At 48.4% G+C, this 10000-nt stretch overlaps 1 protein-coding gene across 2 annotated transcripts in view; it reads left to right on the top strand.

The window, feature by feature from the left end:
* tmeff2a (transmembrane protein with EGF-like and two follistatin-like domains 2a) overlaps positions 1-8446 on the top strand; it is a 105546-nt gene extending 97100 nt beyond the window's left edge. Inside the window, exons 6-10 of one of the 2 annotated variants that reach the window (XM_056580065.1) lie at positions 392-540; positions 3086-3142; positions 3502-3628; positions 5460-5618; positions 8350-8446. In XM_056580065.1, coding sequence (XP_056436040.1) covers positions 392-540; positions 3086-3142; positions 3502-3628; positions 5460-5618; positions 8350-8446 — 589 coding nt within the window. Of the gene's footprint in view, positions 1-391; positions 578-3085; positions 3159-3501; positions 3629-5459; positions 5619-8349 lie in introns of both variants that reach the window. The other variant, XM_056580066.1, reaches the window with a different exon arrangement.
* The last annotated feature ends 1554 nt before the right edge of the window (positions 8447-10000 follow it).

Below are 10000 nucleotides of genomic sequence, written 5' to 3'. Positions count from 1 at the left end.
ATCTGGGTCCTCACACATACATAGTTGCTGGCTAGTCTTCCATACTGCTTCTCATGCTGGTGTGGTTATTCCACATCTGAACCTCAACTTTTACTGCATTTATACCACGCTTTTCTAACCAGTGACCACTCAAAGCGCTTTAAGTTCACCCATTCATGCACACAGTCACACACTGACGGTGGTGTCAACCATACAGGGCGACATCTAGCTCGTCAGGAGCAGTTAGGGTGAGGTGTCTTGCTCAGGGGACACCTCAGATCTCGCTAGCAGGAGCCGGGGATCGAACTAGCAACCTTCCGGTTACCAGCCATCCCACTCTACCTACTGAACCTCGATCTCCCCGCTTGTGGATCGTCCTGTATCGATGATCTGCTCTGCCTCTCCCCCACAGGTGTGTGTGCAACATCGACTGTTCACACACCAACTTCAACCCGGTGTGTGCGTCAGACGGGCGTTCCTATGACAACCCGTGTCAGGTGAAGGAGGCGTCGTGTCAGAAGCAGGAGCACATCGAGGTGAAGCACCTTGGCCACTGTCAAGGTGAGGCGCACGCACACACACTCACATACACAAACACGCACGCACACACACACACACACACACACGCACACACACGCACACACACGCACACACACGCACACACACACACACACACACACACACACACACACACACACACACACACACACACACACACACACACACACACACACACAGTGTTATTTGAATATCTCTCTTACCATCAATGCACAAGTAAATTCTGAATTTAATTCAAACAATGTAAAACATAATCCTCAAGCCCACGAATATTCACAAAGGCAGATTAATCATACTGATAGTGAGAATTTTTGCAAGGACACTTTGAAAGTGTTTTTTTTGTACTTTGATGAATATTTACATACAAAATAAAGTAAGAAGGGAATCAATTATAATTTGTTGGTTGAACTTCCTAAACGGCCGTATCTTGTACATTACTTTATTAGATCTTATGTAGGCCTTGCGGCTCACATTCCTGCTATTTTTAACAGGCAGTAAGACAGTTTGTGTGTGTATGTGTGTGTGTTAGGGGGTCCCTGATGTCTGGCTCTCACATGACATTGCCGTTTGGTGAAGAGACCTCTGTGTGTCGCGGGAGGACTCGTGTTTTCAGCGGGAGAATGTTAATGACTGTCCTCTATAACATCTGGTACGACATGAATCAAGGCTCCAATGTCCTCTGATTGTCACCAGTCAGACAACAGGGCCGGATGCACTCTGCCCTTTTATGTTTCTGTACTGTATGTGTGTGTGTGTGTGTGTGTGTGTGTGTGTGTGTGTGTGTTGTGTGTGTGTGTGTGTGTGTGTGTGTGTGTGTGTGTGTGTGTGTGTGTGTGTGTGTGTGTGTGTGTGTGTGTGTGTGTGTGTGTTCTGTGTGTGTGTGTGTGTGTGTGTGTGTGGGTGGGTGGGTTGGTGTGAGAATATGGATATCTTTTTGTGGGTGTGTGTGGGTCTCTGTATGTGAGAGTACGGGTATGTTTGTATGTCTGTGTTTTGTGTGTGTGGTCAGATCCAAACTCTCTATCAGAAGCAACTATGTTACTTATAGTCTAGACCTAGAACTACATGGAGGCAGCGTTCACTGTGTACGTTCCTCTGGTACAGTTTGCCGGAGGCCGTTCTAATCAGGGAGTCAGCATCTGTCAATTTGTTTAACCAAAACTCTAGTTTCCCTCATAAAGCACTTTGTAGCGCTGTTTTGCAACGCTAAGCGCGATATGGATAAAGTTTGATTGATGGAACTATGTCGGAACGGCCAGGGCCGGGGCTTTCCAGTGCCGCCGTTCATAATGATGTTTAAAATTTGTGTTTGTGTTGTTGATGTGTGTTAGTTGTGTGTGAGCGTGTGTGTAATTGTTGTTAGCGGGATTACCTCATGGTGTGCTGTGCTGTCAAGTCGCTCCACCAGATGCCCGCATGTTAGCCTCCGCGTTAGCTCGTTCACATCCACGCCGAACAACAATATCTACTTACTCTTTATCCCCCTGTTAGTAACACCCTGACACTCTACCCTCCTCCCTCCTCTGCTTCCTTTCTCTTTTGATTCTTCATCAGACACAGCCAAAAGCAGAGGAGAATTAATAGAATCAGGATGAGGAAATACAACAGAGAAATGTTAGCCCGCTTTGAATGACAGATTTTTTGTGGATTGTTTTTTCAAAACCCGTTCTCCTGTTTGTTTATTTGCCTGGTTGTTTTCCAGGTTTGTGTTGTGTTGACCCTCCGCGCTTCAGTCATCATTCTCTGTCAATTCCAAATATTGACCTGGCTGGCCCGCCTGCTGCCCCAGGAATAGCATTTAGCAATTATCAGCTCTTTCAAAACCGAAACGGCGTGTAGGATACGGGTGCTCTGAGCTGGTGTTACAAGGCTGCGAACACTAACACTCGAGTTACACGCATGACTGAGCCGTGTCCTTGAGTCGCCTTCAGATTGATCTTATGTTCGCATGGGAGGGTGAATAACTGTAGTGTATTGAAATTAACAGTGTTCCTTTATAGATGGATTTTTTTACGATTAAGCTGATGCAAAGATCTGATGATACCGTGTGATAACGGCGGCCTCCATCTATGTCACCGAAGAAGAACCACCCGGGACCACGATCGTTAAAAGTGCACGAGAATTGGAAGTGATCTAGGGGGGAGGGGGTGAGGACCCGTCAAAGGGTTGAATGGGAGCCTGCGGAGTTAACTTTGTGATCGCTATTTGTGTCTGCACTCACAAACTACACAAACTATACACAATGAACAGTACGCTAGACTGAACCGAATTTTGTTCCGACCGGGTTATTTTGTGTTATCGGATCCCTCTTGCATCTTATGTGTCCTGATATAACAAAGAGGTTGCGAGACTGACCTTTCTGGAGCCTTGTACCCATGATGCATTGTGGTGGGCACGGCGTGCTAAGGTCAGAAGGAGGTTCCGTGGGGAATACGCAGTAGAAAGAATGGTTTCTAGTGATGTTAACAGCCGAGATGTTTTAAGGTGTTGGTGAAAGCAGGACTGCAGTTTGACCACATGTGTGACGTTTCTTTGTTTTGTGTTTCAGTCATCTCTCCTGGGAGCAAAGCTGGGGACGGACATTACGCCAGGACAGACTCCACAGGTCAGTGTGGTAGTGTGTGTTACCGGGCTCTAAAGTCTAAAACGTTTCTGTAGTTAGTTTGGTACTGCGTCTATTAATATGTGTATCAGTCTGTTTGTGTGTTGTCAGTCTGTAAGTTTGTAATCAGTCTGTGCGTGTGTGATGTGTATGTGCATTGGTGTATGTGTGACTATGTTTGTGTGTGTTTGTAATTGTTAGGGTATAGTGTGTTTTCATTTTGAGATTATTCTGTTAGCAAAGGCTTCTTCTCTTTCCAAGGCCCATTGTTCCTGGATGAATACCGCTGTGTTACGTGTTTGTGTGTGTGTGTGTGTGTGGGGGGGTGTGTGTGATTGTGTGGGTGTGTGTCTCTGTTTCAGTGGACAAGACAGACCCGAGGAACGACCTGGCCAGGGGTCTCTACATCCCCTGTCCCGACCACTTCAAGAACTACTGCGTCCACGGAGAGTGTCAGTACCCCAGTATCCAGGCGCAGCCCTCCTGCAGGTACACATACAATCACACACACACACACACACACACACACACACACACACACACACACACACACACACACACACACACACACACACACACACACACACACACACACACACACATGCACAAGCATATGCACACAAACACATGCACGCAGGCACACACACACAGACACACACACACTCACAAGTGTACACACACAAACACACACAGGCACACACACCCATGCACACACACACACACACACACACATACACGCATAAGCATACACACACAAACACACATGCAGGCACACACACACTCGCGCGTGTGCAGAAGCATACACGCATGCAAGCACACACACACACCAACACATGCACACACTTGCACACGCGCACACACAGACACACACACACACAGACGCAGGCACAGAGACACACACAAACACACACGCATGCAGCTACGCAGACACACACACACCGCCCCCACCACACACATACTGTACATACACAAAGATGTCCGTCCTCAGAAGAAAGATAGTGCAGCCCCCAGGAAGTACAGATATCTCAGTCTCTCTCTCCCTCCATTTCTCTCTTCCTGGCCTCTCTCTCTCTCTCTCTCTCTCTCTCTCTCTCTCTCTCTCTCTCTAGCTCTCTCTCTCCCTGTCTCTCTTTCCCATACATCTATCTCTTTCTCTCACTCTCGCCTCTATCTCTCTCCTTCCCCTCTCTTCACTTGCCTCTCTCCCTCCCTCCGTTTCTCCCTCCGTCTCTCACTCCGTCTCTCACTCCCTCTATCGTCTCTCTCCCTCGCCTCTCTCTCGCCCCCTCCCTCTCCTTCTCTCCCTCTATCTCCCTGGGATGTTCTCTCTCTCTAATTATCTCCTACTCTCTCCCTCTGTCTCTCACCTCTCTCTCCCTCAGTCTCTCTCTCCCTCCGTCTCTCTCTCCCTTGTCTATCTTCATCTCTCGCTTCCTCAGTCCCTCCCTCCCATCTTGCGTCTTTCTCTCTCCGTCCGTGTCTCACACCAGCCCTCAGCTGAAAGACCAGCCCCTGCTCGAGAACAAACCTTTGATTAAATACACTTGTGAAACCGTGTGTCTCTGGCGCCCCCTTCTGGTTCCAACAAATACAACGGATTCCTCTGAACAAAGAGAGACGATACTGTTTGTAATATTTGTATCAGATATGGGGATATATTACACACTCTCTTTCCACTTGTTTGTCTGTCCTTCTTTTGTGGGTATCTTTCTCCCCGTAGTAAATCTCGGCCCCCTCTTTCTTTTCTGTACGACTGGCTTTCAATCTCCCGCCTGTCAATCACAGACGTCTAAAATGTCGCCGGGAACACAGACATGCGTGTGTTAGACGAGGGAAGTGTTCCAGAACAAACTAGCGATATCTTTCGCAAACAGATCCTGTCTAGTTGAAGGGGCAGCAAAAAGAGAACAACAAAACAACAGTAGCCTCAAGAGCAGCATGAAAGAGGATAAAAAAAAACGGTACTGCTGCAGTAATAGAATAATAAAATATGTCTCTCTTCCTCTGTGTTTGTGTGTGTGTGTGTGTGTGTGTGTTTGTTTTGTGTGTGTGTGTGTGTGTGTGTGTGTGTGTGTGTGTGTGTGTGTGTGTGTGTGTGTGTGTGTGTGTGTGTGTGTGTGTGTGTGCGTACCTGTGTGTGTGCTTGCGTGCATATGTGTGTGTGTGTGTGTGTTTGTTTTATTTGTTTGTTTGTGTGTGTGTATGTGTGTGTGTGTGTGCATGCGTACATTATTTTGTGTGTGCGTGTGTGTGTGTGTGTGTGTGTGTGTGCATGTGTACATGTTTTCGTGTGTGCGTGTGTGTGTGTGTGCGTCCCCAGCTGCCACTCAGGCTTCAGCGGGCCCCAGTGTGACAGTAAGGAGTACAACGTGATGTATGTGGTCCCCGGCTCAGGGAAGCTGCGCTACGTCCTCATCGCCTCCATCATTGGAGCGCTGCAGGTGGCCATCATCTGTGTGGTGGTGCTGTGCATTACCAGGTGGGCGCGCACACACACACACGTGCGCACACGCACACATGCACACCCGCACACACGGGAACGCATGCACACACACACGCGCGCGCGAAGCTGCACACACCCACACATTTACAGATACAAAGACTTATACCAATACATACACACACACGTATACAGATACACACACATATATATGTACACAAAAAAACACACACCCAGTGACCCATACATACGAACACGATGCACACGTCACTTAAAGGTCCCATGACATGAAAATCTCAATTTATGAGGTTTTCTAACATAAATATGAGTTCCCCTAGCCTGCCTATGGTCCCCCAGTGGCTAAAACTTGCGTTTGGTGTAAAACGAGCACTAGCTGTTCTGCTCGCCTTTGAAAAAACGGAGGCTCAAGCGCGCTGATTTGGAAATCTCTGCTCATGACGTCATGAGGAATCTCAGCTCCTCCCCTTACTCTGCCTGGCCCGCCCAGAGACGTTGGCCCGCCAATGAGACTCGACCGTGCGAGCGCCACATGTGTGTGTGTGAATACACACACTGTAACGCAAGTGTTTCTTGTCGGTTCTTTGACGTGTCTTGTATTTCCACAACGAGACTGTCGTGGTGGTTATCTGAGCCATGGTTGAGAAGGAATTGGGGGAAAGGAACTTTGGTTTGACTCGCTGAAGTACATGAACTGTGACATGCCGCCGGTTGCCGCGAGGCACCATCGCCCGGCAGAGGGCAGCCGGCAGCAGGCAGCGCGCGGTTCAGTCGACTTCAGGTTGATGTGAAAGTGGAAGAACCCGACTAAGTCGTTTGTGATTCATAATATCCTCTGGAGGCGCACACAATATGTTATATGATATAGATATGTATCATATGATATTATTTAGATATAGAGCTCCAGGACTGTAACGCAAGTGTTGTACACTTCCTTGTTATTTGGATAACCGTTCTGCTGTTGGTGTGATGGCGCATCACGTCGGACTCTCGTCTCTGGTATTTCTACAACGAGACTCGTATTGGGGGTTATCTCAGCCAAGGTTGAGAATGAATTGGGGGGAAGGAACTTTGGCTTTGACTCCCTCAAGACCATGAACCACGACAAGGAGGAGAAAGGGATCTTTGCCGGGCAGCGCTTATGCACCTCCGCCTCCGGCGGTGGTCCCTCAGCGGGGCTCAAGCGGGAGACATTCGCCGCCAACAATCCCTTTCTCCTCCATGTCGTGGTTCATGTTCTTGAGGGAGTCAAAGCCAAAGTTCCTTGGCTTTGATAACCCCCAATACGAGTCTCGTTGTAGAAATACCAGAGACGAGAGTCCGACGTGATGCGCCATCACACCAACAGCAGAACGGTTATCCAAATAACAAGGAAGTGTACAACACTTGCGTTACAGTCCTGGAGCTCTATATCTAAATAATATCATATAATACATAGATATCTATATCATATAACATATTGTGTGCGCCTCCAGACGATATTATGAATCACAAACGACTTTGTCGGGTTCTGCGACGTCTCTGGTTCTTCCACTTTCACATCAACCTGAAGTCGACTGAACCGCGCGCTGCCGGCTGCCCGCTGCCGGGCGATGGTGCCTCGCGGCAACCGGCGGCATGTCGCAGTTCATGTACTTCAGCGAGTCAAACCAAAGTTCCTTTCCCCCAATTCCTTCTCAACCATGGCTCAGATAACCCCCATGACAGTCTCGTTGTGGAAATACAAGACAAGTCAAAGAACCAACAAGAAACACTTACGTTACAGTGTGTGTATTCACATTGATGTTGAAGAACCAGGAACGTCGGAGAACCCAACGCGGTCGTTTGAGATTCATAATATCGGCTCACACAGCTTTTGGCCGTGATAATATATATTATATGATGTAGATACCTGTGTAGGCTATATGATAATATTTAGATATAGAGCTCCAGGACTCCCGTGTGTTCTAGAATATTTACAGAACACGGCTAAAGGGTGTGCGCCTCGCCATTGCGATACATCCACTGTAAACAGAGCGCATGGTGGCTGCAAGCTGCTCAGGGCCACACCCCCACCCTCCTCCTTGACACGCCCACCGAAACAGCGCATTTGGGGGAAGCTCAATGTGCGACTGGCTCGGAGTGGCTGTAACTCTGCACCACGGCTGAATTTAGGGAACGTCTTTGAATACTGTGTTAGTTGCCCACTAATACCTATATTAAAGAATACATAAAATAGCATGTCATGGGACCTTTAAACAATCCAAGCTTTCACACAAACCCACATAAAACGGATACTTAAGGACACATAACTGTTATTATGCACCGTCTGGCACTATAACCTCTACTGTCATCATGCAAACACAGATCTTCCCAGAACACACACCAAACTCCCTCTGTATTCCATACGCACACGTGCATATAGAGACAGCGAATGCAGTTACATTCCTGTACCAGCAGGTGACAGTAAAGGGCAAAAGTATAAATGCTGTTTCTCAGTCTCCAGGCGGTGCCCCAGGATAGCCTGAGGCGGTTTGTGTAGACAGTTTTGTATGGAACCATGTTTACGTTAATTTATTGAAAACGTTACCTTAAAAAAAAACAGCCCAAACACCAAAAAACAACTAACTTTGAAAATGGATAGTGGTGTAGAATAATGTTAAGAACCCCAAACCCTACCTGCCCCTACCCCTAACCATATATCCCCAACCCCATTCCCCTAACCCCCAACCCCATGCCCCCTACCTAACGCTTTTTGTACCTCTCCAAACAGGAAGTGCCCGCGGACCAATCGCATCAACCGCCAGAAGCAGAACAACGTGCACTATAGCACGGAGAACACCATGCGCGCCTCGACGCGGCTCATCTGACTGGACGGCTCACATGCACACACACACACGCACACACAGACACACGGACACGAGATGCACGCGCACACGGACACGGCGAGGAGGGTGAAGACGAATCAAGACCACCCTTCGCCCCCTCCCCCCCACCCCCTCCCTGCCTTTCACCTCGTCTGGGCCTTAGATGTACTTTTCCCCCCTCCCTCTCTCTCAAGTCAAGTCAACCCAATAGAGGTTTATTAGGACCCCCCCCCCCCCCCCCCACCTCCTCTCTCTTCTTTCTGGGCTGTCGTACCTTTCGTATCAGAACAACAAGCGGGCGGGGGAGGGGCTGTAGCGGGGCGGAGCTCCGCAGCGGCTGACCTCACATGCGGATGACATCATCAACAGTCGCCAAGCACCTGGAGACGCCCCTCCCCCCCGCCCCCCCAAGCCTCGCCCATCACCGTCATACCCACCCACCTCACCCTGTCCACCCAGGGCTTCCAGAAATACTGAACTATGGGATCCTGGGAAGGAAGTGAGGGAGAGGAGAGGGGGGGGGGAGGATTCTGAATTAGATAAGCGTGTTTTCAATGTGTGTGTGTGTGTGTGTGTGTGTGTGTGTGTGTGTGTGTGTGTGTGTGTGTGTGTGTGTGTGTGTGTGTGTGTGTGTTTGCGTGTGAGTGCACGGAAATGTTTGCACGTGTGTGTGTGTATGTGTGTGTGTGTGTGTGTGTGTGTGTGTGTGTGTGTGTGTGTGTGTGTGTTTGTGTGTGTGATGGCCATAGGGGTGTTACAGTAGAAGCAGGTTGATTGTTCATTCACAGACGAGTGCGGACACGTTCATTGAGGTAGTTCAAAGAGTGGGAATGTTTGCGTGTTTGAACGTGGGTGTATGCTTGTGTGTGTGTGTGTGTGTGTGTGTGTGTGTGTGTGTGTGTGTGTGTGTGTGTGTGTGTGTGTGTGTGTGTGTGTGTGTGTGTGTGTGTGTGTGTGGATAAGAGGGGGTGGGGGGGGGGCCACACGTGATGCCTTGCACCTTGTGTTTAGAAGACCCTTGACGGGGGGCCCAGTGATGTTAGCCGGCCCTCTGTCTGCTTAGAGCAAGAGGAGTGAACTATACTGGGTTCTATTTCCAATAGTTATTACATTGTCTTGATGGGGTCTTTTTTCTGTAAATGTAAATAAATAATTTATATCACGAAATGTAACAACCCGCCTCTTGTCTTTTTCCTTCTTTGAATTCCAGTGGGGTTTCCATAAGGCTCTGTGGAGAACAATGGGTTCATGTCCTTAACAGGTTTTAAGATCATAAGACATGAATAGACCTTTCCTCAGAGTCCCTCATAACACCGATAATGGGTCTGCCCCTTTTATGTACAAGTAGGGTAGGATTATGAGATTATAGTATGGTATGAGGACACATATCTCTCTCTCTCTCTCTCTCTCTCTCTCTCTCTCTCTCTCTCTCTCTCTCTCTCCTCTCTCTCTCTCTCTCTCTCTCTCTCTCTCTCTCTCTCTCTCTCTCTCTCTCTCTCTCTCTCTCTCTCTCTCTATATCTATATATATATGTCTTCTGATGTTCTTGTGTGTTTG

Source organism: Gadus chalcogrammus, chromosome 20, assembly GCF_026213295.1.
Source record: "Gadus chalcogrammus isolate NIFS_2021 chromosome 20, NIFS_Gcha_1.0, whole genome shotgun sequence".
Lineage (NCBI taxonomy): Eukaryota > Metazoa > Chordata > Actinopteri > Gadiformes > Gadidae > Gadus > Gadus chalcogrammus.
Note: the sequence above shows the minus strand (reverse complement) of the source record. Positions and strands in the feature narration are given on the sequence as shown.